The sequence below is a fragment of the Puma concolor genome, chromosome C1 (genome assembly GCF_028749965.1).
Source record: "Puma concolor isolate L17-30 chromosome C1, mPumCon1.1.hap2, whole genome shotgun sequence".
NCBI lineage: Eukaryota > Metazoa > Chordata > Mammalia > Carnivora > Felidae > Puma > Puma concolor.
This window is the reverse complement of record NC_141674.1, coordinates 106,137,316-106,154,143: the sequence shown is the minus strand read 5'-3', so window position 1 is coordinate 106,154,143 and position 16,828 is coordinate 106,137,316. Positions and strand designations below refer to the sequence as shown.

Genomic DNA, 16,828 nt, shown 5'->3' with positions numbered 1-16,828 from the left:
CTCTGAGCTTTCAACACAGAGCCCAACACGGGGCTCAGACTCATGAACTATGAGATCATAACCTGAGCCGAAGTTGGACGCTTAACGACTGAGCCACCCAGGCGCCCCATCCCCTTTAATATTTCTTGTAGGCCTGGTTTAGTAGTCACGAACTCCTTTAGTTTTTATTTGGGAAACTCTTGTCTCCCCTTCTCAATGATAGACTCTTGCTGGTTAGAGTATTCTTGGCTCCAGATTTTTCCCATTCAACACTGAATATATCATGCCACTCCCTTCTGGCTTGCCAAGTTTTTGTTGATTAATCTCCAGCTAGCTTTATGAGTTTTCCCTTGTACATTAAGGACTTCTTTTGTCTTGGTGCTTTTAGTATTTTTTATCAGTATAGTTTGCAAATTTAATTCCAGTATGTCTTGGTGTTGTCCTTTTATTGATTTTGATGGGAGTTCTTTGTGCTTCTTGCATCTGGAGGTCTGTTTCCTTCTCCAGATTAGGGAAGTTTTCTGCTTTTGTTTCTTGAAATAAATTTTATGCCCCCTTTTCTCTGTCTTTTTCTGAGACTCCTATAATACATATGTTACCATTGTTTGATCGAGTCCCTGAGTTCTAAGTCTATTCTTGTCTTGCATAATTCTGTCTTTTGTTCAGCTTTATTACTTTCTATTATTTTGTCTTCTAGATCAGTAATTCATTCTTCTGCTTTTTCCAGCTTCCTGTTCATTGCATCAAGTCTGTTTCCAATCTTTTTCATTGCATTCTTCATCTCTGATTGATTCTTTTTTAATTCTTTTATCTCTGTTGCAAGGGTCTCACTGATGCTTCTTTTCTCAAGCCCAGTGAGTATCCTTATGATTGTTGCTTTAAATGCCTCCTTTTCCTGAAAGTAGTGAAACCAGTAAAACCAGAAATGTCTGCAAAGCCCAAAGATTTCATGGTTGCTGAGAAAACTCGGTTTTCTTTAAACTTTGTGTCTGCATTTTCAAAATTAGAGAATGCTGAACTGCAGTGTATTTCTCCACTAAGGTATTGATATGTTGCTTGGTTTGGAATGCAGAGTCCATTCATTTCCAGAAGCGTGTATGTATTTATGTATTTCCGGAAGTATTTATTAATTGCCTAATTAGTATAAGATATTGTGCTGATTGCTAGTATGATACAAAGATAAATAAGATACGGTTCTTGTCTTTAAGTTGCTTATGTCCTGAAGGGAATAATCATTATACATATAAATAGAGTACAAGGTAGAATATGCCAAGTTTGCTAAGAAAGGAATGCTTACAGTACTGTGTATTTTTGTGTATGGAAATCCCATAATTAGTAAAGATTGGAAAAGCTTCAGAAAAGAGGTTGCTTTAGAAAAGCCTGAGAGAATTGGTAGTATTTTGTCCATTTTTTGGTGTTAAATTTCTCTTCTTTCTTTCCTTTTAAAAACTGTGGAACCAGTATTACAACTAGTCTTTAAATTTCACCCACTAATAGTAATGCAAGAGTGATCCCTGGGTTTAGGTGGTAACATGAGTAACATTTTAAGAGTTGCTACGTCTCCAAGAGTTTTACACATTTTTAACTCACTGAATAAGTAACTTACTCAAGGTTCTAAAGCCAGTAAATGGAAGATCTTTGATATGAACCTTGGGAGGTTAGGGGGTTTAGCTTCAGAGTACACTCTCTTAAACACAGTTTATGTTTTTGTATAATAGCAAACAATTGGAAATGATATAAATATCAAAATTAGGGGATTACGTATTATATTTGAAAATGGAGTATTGTATAGCTATTAGAAGTGACAAGTATGTATCAGTACACGGTGTGCCTAGATGGCTCTGTCAACTAAGTGTTTGACTCTTGATTTTAACTTAGGTTGTGATCTCAGAGTTGGTGAGGTTGAGCCCCTGCTTGGGATTCTTTCCCTCTCTGCCCCTTCCCGCGCACCTGTGTGTTCTTTCTCTCAAGATAAAAAATAAACTTTAGAAGTGACAGATATGTATCAGTACAGGAAAATGTTCACAATATATTGGAAGGTTACAATTTATGTAATACATCACTCTGTCAGGAAGAAATATGTATAACGTGTGCGTAGCAAAACTGAAGGGATGCTCATCAGATTTCTAGATGATGAGATTATGGGGGATTTTTTTTCTCTTGTTTTTAATTTCTAGATTTTCTGAAATGAATGTATGTTGTAATCAGGAAAAAAAATTTTTAAGTTTATTTATGTATTTTGAGAGAACGTGTGTGAGAGAGCATGAGCAGGGGAGCGCCAGAGGGAGAGGGAGAGAGAATCCCAAGCAGTCTCCATGCCGCCAGTGAAGAGCCTGACATGGGGCTCGAGCCCATGAACCATGATATCATGACCTGAGCCAAAATCAAGAGTCAGATGCTTAACCAACTGAGCCACCCAGGCGCCCCATCAGGAAAATATATTAAAAGAAGTAATACACATTCTTTTAAAGAAAGATTGGAAGATGGAAAGAATAAAATAGCAATAATTCTATTGCCCCACGTCATGTCCTATCATTTTTTTTTTTAGTGTAATTCCTTCATTCTTTATATGTAGATCTTTTTAGTAGTTGTAATCATATAATTATATAGATTTTTTTTGTATTTTGTATTTTTTTAAAGTTTTTATTTATTTACTTAGAGAGAGAGAGAATGAGCCAGGGAAGGGCAGAGAGAAAGAATCCCAAGCAGGCTCTGTGCTGGCCACAGAAGACCCAATGTGGGCCTCAGTCTCATAGACTGTGAGATCATCATGACCTGAACCGAAGTCCAGAGTTAGACACTTAACCAGCTAAGCCACCCAGGCACCCCTGTTTTTGTTTTTGTTTGTTTTTTTTTTTAATTTTTTTTTTTTAATGTTTATTTATTTTTGAGACAGAGAGAGACAGAGCATGAACGGGGGAGGGTCAGAGAGAGAGGGAGACACAGAATCTGAAACAGGCTCCAGGCTCTGAGCGGTCAGCACAGAGCCCGACGTGGGGCTCGAACTCACGGACTGTGAGATCATGACCTGAGCCGAAGTCGGCCGCTTAACCGACTGAGCCACCCAGGCGCCCCTTGTTTTGTTTTTTAAGTGGGCTCCATGCCCAGTGCAGAGCCCCAGTGCACAGGGCTTGGCCTCACAACCTTGAGATCAAGACCTGAGATCAAGAGACTGAAGCTTAACCAACTGAGCCACCCAGGCGACCCTAATTATACAGTTTTATATAGCCTGGTCTTTTCACCTAACCATATATAACCTTTTTTTTTCTTCTTCTTGTTGTTAAATATTTTACATAAATATAATTTTTCATAGTTATATAAGAGGATGTACTTGGTTTCCTATTTTGGAACATTTAAGTTGTTTTGAAGATGTAAATAAATGCTCTGTGAACATCTTTGTATATAAATTTTTTTTTCTTGAGTTATTTCCTTAGGATAGATTCTTAGAAATGGAGTTATTGGGTTAATAGGTAGATTTTGAACACATGATTAGGGGGCTACAGGGAGGAAGAGGAATGAACTGACTGAGCCACCTAAGCACCCCAGTATATAACCCATCTAGAGACTCATAATGTGAGGTTATGATACTAGTAGAGATGCCAAGAGTGGTCACTGGGTTAAAGTGGTATCATTTTAGTTTAATAGAGTACAGAGATTAATAGGAGATTGTCCTATCTTGTTACCTATAATCTTCCTAATCCCTTGAAAGTCACTGCTGCTTTCACTAAATAACATGTCTTATAGCATATTGGTTTTGCTTCTCACATGGCACTTTCCTATTCTCACTTGTTTTATATTTTTGTCTACATAGACAGTCCCTTGAGGTCAAGTCTCTTGTTTTCTTCTCATCTAGCATTGTCTTGAGTGTAGCATATATTATATGTTTATTAGATGTATGATGGAAAGAAGCATTATTTGATAACTTTCTGAGATATTAAATTACTCCCTTATGTATCATCACTGTTTTGGGATATGTTTCAGAAAGCTGGTAACCTAGCTTAGCCTATAGAAATGAAAAATGGGGGCACCTGGGTGGATCAGTCAGTTAAGCATCTGACTCTTGACTTTGGCTCAGTTCATGATCTCATGGCTTGTGAGTTCAAGCCCCACATCCGGCTCTGTGCTGACAGTGTAGAGCCTGCTTGGAATTCTCTCTTTCCTCTCTGTGCCCATCGCCGCCTCCCCAAAAATAAGTAAATGAACTTTTAAAAACTTTCACAGAAATGAAAAATGGACCTGAATTATTCATATTAATTTTTCATTTTGATTTTTGAGTGGATTCCTGTTCCTTGGTAGAGGTTGTACTCTGATGTAAAACTTTGGCAAAGGTGGATTGCCAACTTAGGAAAATGTAAGGTAGCAGTGGGTACTCTTTTGATTGCCCAGTTTAGTGCAAGGAAGTCACTTCTGTACACCTCCTCTTTTCCTTCTTCCATTTGGGTGAGTGTTCAGATAGCTTGTGGGTTGAGAATTTTTAATTTCATAATGCTCTGTATTGGCACTAGGCTTATAATATTTACTCTTGGCTTTCTCCAGGTTGGATTTTGATGATGATGGAGAAGGGAACAGTAAATTTTTGAGGTAAGATTTTGAAAAATTTTCTCTAGATTTCTGATAATAAAAATTAGTTCACACACACAAAAATTAGTTCATGATATTTCTGACTTGTAATATTTTTGTCCTTAGGCCTAAGGAGAGTACTTCATCCTAAAACTAAAGTTTCCTATTATGTTATAACTCATAATAATTTTTTAAAGCAGTTTGTTAATGGCTCTAAGGGAAGGAGCTCAGTGAAGAGAGGGCAGAGAATTCCTAAGGCCCTCTGTTTCTGTTATCTGTTACTGTGTGGTTTAAAAATAATAATGATTTATAGTTTCTCACAATGCTGTGGATTGGCTGTGTTGTTATGGTGTTTTCTTTGTGGTCTTTTATCCTTAAGGAGGTCGTCAGAGTTTTTTTACATGCTGTTGGCTACAATCTAAAGGACAAGTCCCAGTCTAAGTGCTTAGCAAGCCTTTGCTTTATGTTGACATTTGCTTGTGTCCCATTGGCCAAAGCAAATCTTATATCCAAGTCCTGAGTCAGGGTGGGAGGAAGCTAAGGTATAATTCCTTGGGGGGGTCATTAATGTACCTTTCATACCTTCTGATACCTGTTGACTTCTACAGACCAGGAATTGGTATTTGTATCCTTGAATGATGAATCTTCTGGAACACTGAAAATGGATTTTTTTTTCTTTTTTGAATTTTATTAAAAAAATTTTTTTTTTAACATTTATTTATTATTGAGAGACACAGAGTGTGAGCAGGGGAGGGGCAGAGAGAGGGGAGACACAGAATCCAAAGCAGGCTCCAGGCTCTGAGCTGTCAGCACAGAGCCTGACGTGGGGCTCGAACCCACAAACTGTGAGATCATGACTTGAGCCGAAGTCAACCCAACCAGCTGAGCCACCCAGGCGTCCCTTGAATTTTATTTTTGAGAGAGAGAGTGTGAGCTGGGGAGGGGCAGAGGGAGAGAGAGAATCTTAAGCAGGCTCCTTGCTCAGCCTGGAACCCACCACAGGACTCGATCCTGAGACCCTGGAATGATGGCCTGAACTGAAATCAAGAGTTGGACACTCAACTGACTGCCATCCAGGTGCCCCCTGGACTTTTCGATATATTGATGGAGGAGTTTTTTCAGAGAAGAGAAATACTTATTCTGGCTGAAGATCAATGATTTGGCTTTGTTTTTAAGTAAGGAAAGCAGTAAGAATCAAAGAAAGGAAAATAGCCTTGCCTGCAACCTGCCTTTTTTTCTTTCCAGAGTTGAAAATGTTACGTAGGTGGGTCTACTTTGCTGAGTGACAAATATTTAATAAATAAAGTAGCCGTATTTAAAAAATATATGTGTAATATGAATGTCCAGATTTCATTTATTTGTTTTATTAACTAAATCTTTAAAAAGTAATATATGTTGTTAGTTTTTAAGCAGTACAAAGTTATATATAGTGCAATTATATCTTCCTTTCACTTTAGACCCTTCCCCTTAGACAAGTACAGTTTCCAGTTTATTGAGTATCCTTCCAGAAATATTCAGTACATATGTAAGTGTCTTTCAGTGTGTTGGTGTGCATGTATATTCATAATCTCCTTAATTTTTGTTTTTGCATAGAGGATGCCCATATTATAAATTAAATTGCTTGCCATTGTTTAGTTTTTTTTTTTTTGTTTTGTTTTTTTTTTTTTTTTAAAGAAGAGCTTTTTTTTTTTTTTTTTCAAACGGTTTTTATTTATTTTTGGAACAGAGAGAGACAGAGCATGAACGGGGGAGGGGCAGAGAGAGAGGGAGACACAGAATCGGAAACAGGCTCCCGGCTCTGAGCCATCAGCCCAGAGCCCGACGCGGGGCTCGAACTCACGGACCGCGAGATCGTGACCTGGCTGAAGTCGGACGCTTAACCGACTGCGCCACCCAGGCGCCCCCATTGTTTAGTTTTATAATGCTTAAGTGCAGTCAGAGACATCTATTTTTTTTTTTCATTTTCTTTCTTATTTTTTTTTAAAGTAATTTTTAAAGTTAGGCTTGTATTTCTCACTACTTACTAGTTGCTGAATCCTACCAGATATTCTTGAAAACAACAACCATGACTTGGCTACCATAAAGAAATCATTTCAAAATATTGGAGAAAATAATTCTCCAAGAGAGCTCTTGAGAATTAATGAGTATTAATAAAAGTGAAGAGGGGAAGATATTTCAATTTTGGTGGAAGGATGGACTTTCTCAAACAGTTCTGGAAATTCTTCCATTGGGAATCCCTAATTATGATGATAGATGCTATTAGTGGAACTGTGTTGTGCATATGAATGGCATAGTGGTAACCACTAGTCTTACTTATACTTGTCAATTAGCTCTGGCCCTGAGTCATTGCCTCCATTTCCAAAAAATCTAGTAGGTACAAGAGATATGCAATCCAGAAAAGTTCATTTTTTCTTTCCCCAATCATAAAAAAAAAAAAAACAACAAACAAACAAAAAAACTGTCACAGTTCATTTTACCAAGTGGGTCATAATGCCTGAGAGAGGCATCTCCAAATTTCTTCATCTTTTTTTTCTTTTTCTTTTTCTTTTTTTAAACAATTGGAATTTTCCACTCTGGTCAATGTATGAAAGCCTTACTTGCATTGTTTCTGTAAGTCAGCACTAAATCTCCTTGGTGGATGCTACTTTTGAAAGTTTTAATTTATTTCTTTCTATTGATTTGTTCAAACGCCATTTTGTTACATTCTCCAGACATCTATAACATAATTTTTAAGAATGTCAAGGCTTTTAAACTCTAGGTACAATATCAGAGTTACTAGTGTCTAGAATAGTGCTTCTCAAACTTTAATGCATGTACAGAGCCACCTGGGATTTCTTGGTAAGATGAAGATTCTAATTCAGTAGGTCTGGGGTAGGGCCCAAGGCTCTGCATTCTGATTCACTCTTAGGTGATGCTGCTGCTTCCAGCTACTGACCATACTTTAAGTAGTAAGGATCTAGAAGACTCAATCTTGAGATTCCAAGTTAGTATATAAATTATAGGTCTTTTTTTCAGTTTAGGTCACATGTTTTCACCAGGAGTTTATAGCATCTGATTTAAAGCGTGCTTGTGTCCTAGGAACAGACCATTTGTACCTGAGCTAAAATTCCACTACATCTCATGTTTGCCCATTCTTCTCCTGCTCTCCTGTTCTTTTTATTTTTTTTTTTTAATTTTTTCTTCCTTTTTTATTTTAGAGAGAGAACACAGGCAGGGGAGAGGGCCAAAGAGCGCGTGCGAGAGAGAGAGAGAGAGAGAGAGAGAGAGAGAGAGAGAGAGAGAGAATGAGACTATTTTAAGCAGGCTCCACACTCAGCGTGGAACCAGACTCAGGGCTCGATCCCATGACCCTGGAATCATGACCTGAGCTGAAATCAAGAGTCAGAAACTCAACCACCCAGGTGCCCCTCCTGTTATTTGCAACAACTGAAAATTCTTAAGGTTGGACTAGTTGAGGATATACAGCCTATGAAGAAACAATATAAATTTGGCTCTATTTCTTTTTTAAACATTTATTTATTTTTGAGAGACAGACACAGAGTATGAGCAGGGGAGGGGCAGAGAGAGAGGGAGACACAGAATTCGAAACAGGCTGCAGGCTCCAAGCTGTCAGCACAGAGCCCGATGCGGGGCTCGAACTCACAAACTGTGAGATCATGACCTGAGCCAGAGTTAGTTGCTTAACTGACTGAGTCACCCAGGTGCCCCTTGGCTCTAATTTAATAACTGGTTTAACTGCAAATTTCGTGAGACTTAACCTTTCTCCCAAAAGCTCAAAGTTGATAGATCTTTGTTATATCCTGTAGCAGTGAGAAGAGGAAAATTTAAATGATCCAGAGAATAGTGTTTCTATTTTTAATTTAATTTTAACTTATTTTTAGATGATTTTTATTTCTATTCTTGAGTAATCTCTATACCCATCATGGGGCTCAATCTCACAACCCCTAGATGAAGAATGGTATGCTGTACCAACTAAACTAGCCAGGCACTCCTAGAGTAGTGTATTTAAAATTAGGTTTCTCTCCCCCAACAAATCCTGTAGTTTCTGTATTTAGCAGACATGAGTTATTGCTTACTAAGTACCAAAGTTGTTAGGATGAATGGATTGTTTCCTTGATCAAAGCGGTAAAGAGCATTGTTTAAGCCATAACTAAAAATTATCTCTTAAAAATTTCTGTGGATCAACTAAAACAGTGAAAAGATAACCTATGGAATGGGACAAAATATTTGTAGAGCATGTATCTGATAAGAGGCTAATATCTATAACATGTGAAGAACTATCACAACTCAATAAGAAAAAACGCAACCTGATTATAAATGGGTAAAGGACTTGAATAGAAATTTTCCAAAGAAGATACGCAGATGGCAAACCAGATTATGAAAAGATGTTCTACTCACTAGTCATGAGAAATGCAAATAGAAACTACAGTGAGATACCGCCCCACATCCATGATGATGGCCACCATCAAAGAAACAGAAAATAGGGGCACCTGGGTGGCTCAGTTAGTTAAGCATCTGACTTCAGCTCAGGCCATGGTTTGTGAGTTTGAGCCTCATATCGGGCTCTGTGCTGACAGCTCAGAGCCTGGAGCCTGGTTTGGATTCTGTGTCTCCCTTTTTCTCTGCCCTTCCCCCACTTGCCCTCTTTTCTCTGTCTCTCTCAAAAGTAAATATTTAAAAAAAAGAAACAGAAAATAAACGTTAGATAAGGATGTGAAGAAATGAGAATCGTTGTGCACTGTTGGTCGGACTGTAAATGATAAATTTAACCACTGTCAAAAACAGTATGGATTCCTCAAAAATTAAAAACAGAATCATTGTATGATTCAGCAGCCCCACTTCTGGTTATAAATATCCAGAGTAATTGAAAGCAGAGTCCTTGGCACAAAAACAGACACTCAGATCAGTGGAACAGAATAGAGAACCCAGAAATAGACCCACAAATGTATGGCTAACTAATCTTTGACAAAGCCAGAAAGAATATCCAATGGAATAAAGACAGTCTCTTCAGCAAGTGATGCTGGGAAAACTGGACAGCGACATGCAGAAGAATGAACCTGGACCACTTTCTTACACCATTCACAAAAAGAAACTCAAAATAGGTAAAAGACCTAAATGTAAGACCGGAAGCCATCAAAATCCTCTAGGAGAAAGCAGGCAAAAACCTCTGTGATCTTGGCCACAGCAACTTTTTACTCAACACGTCTCCGGAGGCAAGGGAAACAAACACAAAAATGAACTATTGGGACCTCATCAAAATAAAAAGTTTTTGCACAGTGAAGGAAACAATCAGCAAAACTAAAAGGCAACGGACAGAATGGGAGAAGATATTTGCAAACGACATATCAGATAAAGGGTTAGTATCCAAAATCTATAAAGAACTTATCAAACTAAACACCCAAAAACCAAATAATCCAGTGAAGAAATGGGCAAAAGACATGAATAGACACTTCTTCAAAGAAGACATCCAGATGACCAACTGACACATGAAAAAATATTCCACATCACTCATCATCAGGGAAATAGAAATCAAAACCACAATGAGATACCACCTTACACGTGTCAGAATGGCCAGCATTAGCAACTCAGGCAATAACAGATGTTGGCGAGGATGCGGAGAAAGAGGATCTCTTTTTGCATTGCTGGTGGGAATGCAAGCTGGTGCAGCCACTCTGGAAAACAATATGGAGGTTCCTCAAAAAATTAAAAATAGAATGACCTTACGACCCAGCAGTTGCACTACTATGTATTTATCCAAGGGATACAGGTATGCTGTTTCGAAGAGACACGTGCACCCCAATGTTTATAGTAGCACTATTAACAATAGCTAAAGTATGGAAAGAGCCCAAATGTCCATCAATGAATGAATGGATAAAGAAGATTTGGTATATATATACAATGGAGTATTACCTGGCAATCAAAAAGAATGAAATCTTGCCATGTGCAACTACGTGGATGGAATTGGAGGGTATTATGCTAAGCAAAGTTAGAGAAAGATAAATATCATATGACTTCACTCATATGAGGACTTTAAGACACAGAACAGATGAACATAAGGGAAGGGAAGCAAAAACAATATAAAAACAGGGAGGGGGACAAAACATAAGAGACTCTTAAATATGGAGAACAAACAGGGTTACTGGAGGGGTTGTGGGAGGAGGGGTGGGCTAAATGGGTAAAGGGCAATAAGGAATTTCTCCTGAAATCATTGTTGCACTATATGCTAATTAATTTGGATGTAAATTAAAAAAATAAAATTATTTCATAAATAAAAGTCTTAAAGAGATTATTTGGACACTCATGTTCGCTGCCCCATTTTCACAATAGCCAAGAGGTGAAGCTACCCAAATAACCATTTATAGATGAATACCTAAAGAAAATGTGGCATATATGTCCAATGGAATATTGTTCAGCCTTAAAAAGGAAAGAAATCCTGGCATATGCTACAATACGGATGAATGTTGGAGACATTATACTAAGTAAAATAAGCCAGTCACAGAAAGACTGTATAGTCTCACTTAATAAGAGGTATCTAAAGTAGTTAAAATTAGAGACAGAAAGCATAGTGATAGTTGCCAGGAGCTGGGAGTCAGGTGGGGAGGAGATGGGAAGATGATGTTTAGTGGCTACAGAGTTTGAGTTTTACAAGGTTAGAACCTTACATAGATCTGTTGCACAACAATATGAATATAGTTAGTACTACCAAAGTGTACTCTTAAAATTTACCATCTTAACCTTTTTTATGTTCCATGTCCCCCCTCCCCCTCCTAATAATTAAACAGAACAGAACTATCCCTAACCTCAGAGTGGTGCTGACAGGGCAGTCAGCTGGGCCCTCATGAGGTCATCATCTTTTTTTGGAGTGTTTGATAAATAAGGGTAAAGGAGAACATCAGAGACCTGACAAATAAGAGTCGTGGGTTTTTTAAGTTCTGTGGGATGCTATTACTGTCTCTGTTGCCTTGTGATACTTTTCCATTGGCGCTTTTTTTTTTCTATTGAATATTTTTACCCCTTTTCTAGTTTTTATTTCAGAATGAAATAGATAACAAGTATAATGCTTTGAGCTAATCCCAGTTTTCTCCTTCAGGTGTGATGATGATCAGATGTCTAATGATAAGGAGCGATTTGCCAGGTAATGTAGTAGAGCATCTTGGGCCATCTTGTGGAATCAGGCAAACAAGCATATTGAGTTTTAATTTGATCTCATTGAGAGTTAATTTCTCTGTTCAGTCTTCTTCCTATTCTGAAAGCTGACAGAATTACGTATGACAGCTATTGTTAATGTTCAGGTAACATGGCTTCAAACTGATGGTAGAATTTACACAGTGTTTTTATTCATATGATAGGTAGCTATACATTGTGCTTGCTGGGTGTCCACAGGAACACAGGCTATGGATTTCTTGGTTGCATTTTTATTGAATGGGTCCACAAAATTTGTACAGATAATAGTTTTCTTTTAAAAATGACAACAGATTTGTAGCAATGTGGATGGAACTGGAGAGTGTTATGCTAAGTGAAATAAGTCAGGCAGAGAAAGACAGACACCATATGTTTTCACTCTTAGGTGGATCCTGAGAAACTTAACAGAAGACCATGGGGGAGGAGGGAAGGAAAAAAAAAAAGGGAGGGTGGGAGCCAAACCATAAGAAACTCTTAAAAAGTGAGAATAGTCTGAGGGTTGATGGGGGTGGGAGGGAGGGGAAAATGGGTGATGGGCATTGAGGAGGGCACCTGTTGGGATGAACACTGGGTGTTGTATGGAAACTAATTTGACAATAAATTTCATATTAAAAAAAAAAAGACAACAGAAACAATTTTTGTGTAGGTGAGTTTTGATTGGAATAAATTTCTTTAAATTTTGTCAAGATGATGAAAAATGCTTTTATTCAACAACAAATCCTTCTCAAGTCAGATGTTTTGTTTTTAGGAAGTTCATTCTGTATATTATTAAACAGTGAATTGGTCTTTTTCTTAATTGAGTTTGCAGCCACCTCAGAAAAACAAATAATCAAAAATCCAGTGCTTACCTTTTTGCTAGTCTAGGGACCATACTTTTGAGAACCACTGATGTAGAGGGCTAAGAAATGTCAGAGTAGCTTATAACTATCTGAAACAGTAAGATGCCATTATAGACTTGGAATAAAAGATTTTAATAAATAAAATATGTATGGGATTTTTCTCTAGTAGCACTGTACAGGATTGATTAAAGAGAAGCACTGTACTCAGGGAAGTAGATGGGAGGCTGTTGAAGTAATAAGATAGCTCTAAAATCATAGTGCCTAGGCTAGAGTGGAGGCAATGGCAATAGGAAAGAAGTGAATTTAAGAGATTTTCAAAGGGTTTATTTATTGAAGTAGATCCTTGCAAACACTTCAGGATATGAACCATCTCTAAAATGAGAAGTTAGTCATAGATACTTGGGGAACAGTTTTTCGAGCTGCATTAGAAAGTTAAGCCCTCAGGGGCACCTGGCTGGCTCAGTCTGTAGAGCATGCAATTTTGATCTTGGGGTCCTGAGTTCAAGCTCCTTGTTGGGTGTAGAGATTGCTTAAATAAATAAACTTTAAAAAAAAATTAAAAAAAGAAAGTCAAGCCATCAAATAGTACTGATGGTACAGGTTCACAGTCTCTTTTTATTTATTTATTTTTAATTTTTTTTTAATGTTTATTTATTTTTGAGACAGAGACAGAGCATGAGTGGGGGAGTGGCAGAGAGAGAGAGGGAGACACAGAATCCAAAGCAGGCTCCAGGCTCCGAGCTTTCAGCACAGAGCCCCAATGTGGGGCTCAAACTTACGGGCCATAAGATCATGACCTGAGCTGAAGTCAGATGCTTAACTGACTGAGCCACCCAGGCGCCCCAGGTTCACAGTCTCTTGATTGAAATTCCAAAAAGCTATGAAAGCATTACTTGAATTATTTTAGTTTTCATTTGTCATACTTAATATAAATATACATTCACATATTTCATTCAGAGATATGAGAGTAGATAAAGGGATTTGTAGTAGTAGGAATAATGATAATAGGAATTTTAGATATTTAACTTTCTTTCAAACAACTCATTCCTCTAAGAGAGGATTTGTTACGCTGTTCACCTCACATATCCTCCTTGGGAATTCAGTAGAGGGTCTTCAAAAACTGAAAATGTATGTATTTTCTCAAATCTTTGAAAAAAATATTTGTAGTTTGTTAAGGAACTGTAATAACCCAATGAACATTAAGTATATATACTTAATATAATGCAGTTCTCTTGCGCTTCTTATCAACATATGTATATTTTTATATTTTTGTTCTTACTGTGTTATTTTGAATCTTTTCTTCCTGTTGACCATTTATTTTTATTTTTGTTTTGAAGTTTATTTTGAGAGAGAGTGTGTGTGTGTGTGTGTGCGCGGCACTGGTGTGCACATAGGTGTGCGTGAGTTGGGGAGGGGCAGAGAGAGAGGGAGAGAGAGAATCCCAAGCAGGCTTCCCCACTGTCAGCACAGAGCCTGACATAGGGCTAGATCTCACAAACCATGAGATCATGACTTGAGCCAAAATCAAGAGTCAGATGCTTAACTGCTTAACCGACAAGCCTCCCAGGCTACCCTCATTGAGCATTTTATAGAAACTTTCCCATGTACCGATAAAGTCATGGTACATGTCACAAGTGAATAATCTTTCAGCCTGTTAATATGTCATACTTATGTAGACATTTTATTTGAGGCTTCTTTATCTATATTTAAAATGGAGTTGATTACTGATACATTGGCCTACCAGCATGTTGATGTTTCTTCAGTTGCCACCAACTCAAAGTATTTCAGTTTTCCAGAAAAACTTAGTGGTAATCCTTTGTAGCCCCCTCCAGGGGAGTGGGGGCTGGCACTGGGGATCCAGCAGTGTTGGGGCTTTATAACAAAGAAATGGGAGAGTGACTAAATAGAAATACACTACTGGGGTGTCTGGGTGGCTCAGTCTGTTGAGCATATGACTCTTGATTTTGGCTTAAGTCATGATCTCATGGTTTGTGGGATTGAGGCCCGCCCTACCCGCCCCCCGCCATGTCGGGCTCTGTGCTTGGGATTTTCTCTCTCTCTCTCTCTCTCTCTTTCCCTCCCTCCCTGCCTCCCTCTCCCTCTTTTTTCCTCTCCCCACTACTTGTGCACGTACGCACTCTCTTTCTCAAAATAAAAAAAAATTAAAAAAGAAATTTACTATTTAATTACAAAATCAATGATATGGGATGTCCCAGAAACCTAATTCTTAAGTTTTATTTGTATAATTTCTCCAAAGAACCCTGTTTGGCTATTTTGTCTGTGAGTGCATGTGTATGCGTCTGTGTTACAGAGAGATTATATTTTGTGATCATTTGTGACAATGTGATATTCTCATCATGATTTACCTCTTAGATTTTTTTTATTATAGAATAGCATATATGGATATTTTATTTCCAAATTGGGAGCAGTGTGAGAATGGTCTTCCCTTGTTTGGTTCTTGTTCAAACTATATATATCATTGGCCTCTACAGAGATTGGCAAAGTGCTTTCTGTGTTCAGACTATGTTTATTTATAATGAATATTGGCCTTGCTTTTATGTCAACCTTTGTCCTGTAAGTTAATTTTTCTTTATCCTAACAAATGACTTTTGTAGGGTTACAGGCAAGGTTCCTGTCCATATTTTAATGTTCCTTTCTCTGCATCTATTTTGTTCTATTTCCTTTTTCTTTTCCTTTCCCCTCTCCTTCTATCCACCCATCCATCTTTCTTTTTTTCTTTCTTTTTATTTTTATTTTAGCTTAGTTCATTAATTCTATTTTTAGGTCGGATGATGAGCAGAGCTCTGCGGATAAAGAGAGACTCGCCAGGTAGGAGAGTAGTATTTTCAGCATGATGAAGCAGATGCTGCTGCTTCTTCCTGTTTCTTACTCTGCTGTTTTCTTCCCCTTTCTCTTTGTGTTTTTCCTTATCTGTGGCAAGAGAGGACAAGAGCTTTTGGAAGTTTGTGTGTAACAGGAACTTTGGCTTCCCCAATCAGAAAGTGGGTGCGTTGAGGAATTTAAGTAACTGCTATAATTTTATAGTTTTCTGTTTTCCTCATTATCTTAGCACTAAGTTTCACAGAATAAAAGTCCTTAGAAAGGAGGCAGCTGTACCAGGTGGTGCTTCAGCAGGGAAATAATCTTTTATCAGAAGACTCATAGGGGCGCCTGGTTGGCCCAGTCAGTTAAACATCCAACTTCGGCTCTGGTCATGATCTCATGGTTCATGAGTTCATGCTGACAGTGTGGAGCCTGCTTGGGATCCTCTGCCTGCCTCTCTCTTTCTTTCTCTCTTTTTCAAAAATAAATAAGCACTTGAGAAAAAAAAACCAAAAACTAATAAATTTACCTGTGTTTGAAATTAGTGCCCAACATTTAGGCCTTAATATTTATTCCACACTTTTCTAGAAAGCACACCCTTATTTTCCTGTGTAGACTCACAGGCTAGATTACTGTGTCATAGCATTACAGCCTTGCTTTGGTGCTTGAATTTTTCATGGTTTCCCAGAAAAGTTTTAACAGTCTTGATGTGGTTATTGAAAAGGTCAGCCTTGGGGCACCTGGGTGGCTCAGTCGGTTGAGCGTCTAACTTCGGCTCAGGTCATGATCTCGCGGTTCGTGAGTTCGAGCCCCATGTCGGGCTCTGTGCTGACAGCTCGGAGCCTGGAGCCTGCTTCTGCTTCTGTGTCTCCCTCTCTCTCTTCCCCCCTCCCACCCCCCACTCATGCTCTGCCTCTCTCTCTGTCAAAAATAAACATTAAAAAAAGAAAAAAGGTCAGCCTTCTGGATTTCAGTGTTAGAAATCTGTCAGATTCTAGGAGGATGGGTGCTTTAAGTTTGAGAGTAGAATGTTTCTCAGGGATATTAACAAATATGGACCTATGTGGTGAGATCTTTTTGCCATTTAGAAAGGAGAGTCTAGAGTTGTCTTTGGAGATTGTTGTCAATAATGTAGAAATACTAGGATATTAATGTTGTACCCAAGTTTTTCTATTTTCTGGCTTCTGTGATTTGGGACCACTCAGTAGGAGATAGATCACTGATACCAACTACATTCCCACCCCCCACCCCCACCCCCCGCCCCAGTCTATCATTACTTTTTCACCTGGGCCACAAGCTCATTTTGTTGCCATTTCCTGCCAACTCTTTCACTCTTCAGAAAGCTGATTTGGCATGGTATGGTGGGAAGACCATTGCATTCATTGGGATTGAGTGCTGCCCTTGGGAAAGTCACTTACTTAACTGCTTAACCGCTTCTCATAAAG

At 38.3% G+C, this 16,828-nt stretch overlaps 1 protein-coding gene across 3 annotated transcripts in view; it reads left to right on the top strand.

Annotated features, from left to right (window-relative positions):
• ARNT (aryl hydrocarbon receptor nuclear translocator) overlaps positions 1 to 16,828 on the top strand; it is a 79,391-nt gene that overhangs the window by 29,556 nt on the left and 33,007 nt on the right. For all 3 annotated transcript variants that reach the window (XM_086718137.1, XM_086718135.1, XM_086718136.1), the window contains exons 3-5: positions 4,516 to 4,560; positions 11,630 to 11,674; positions 15,345 to 15,389. In XM_086718137.1, coding sequence (XP_086574263.1) covers positions 4,516 to 4,560; positions 11,630 to 11,674; positions 15,345 to 15,389 — 135 coding nt within the window. The remainder of the gene's footprint in view (positions 1 to 4,515; positions 4,561 to 11,629; positions 11,675 to 15,344; positions 15,390 to 16,828) is intronic.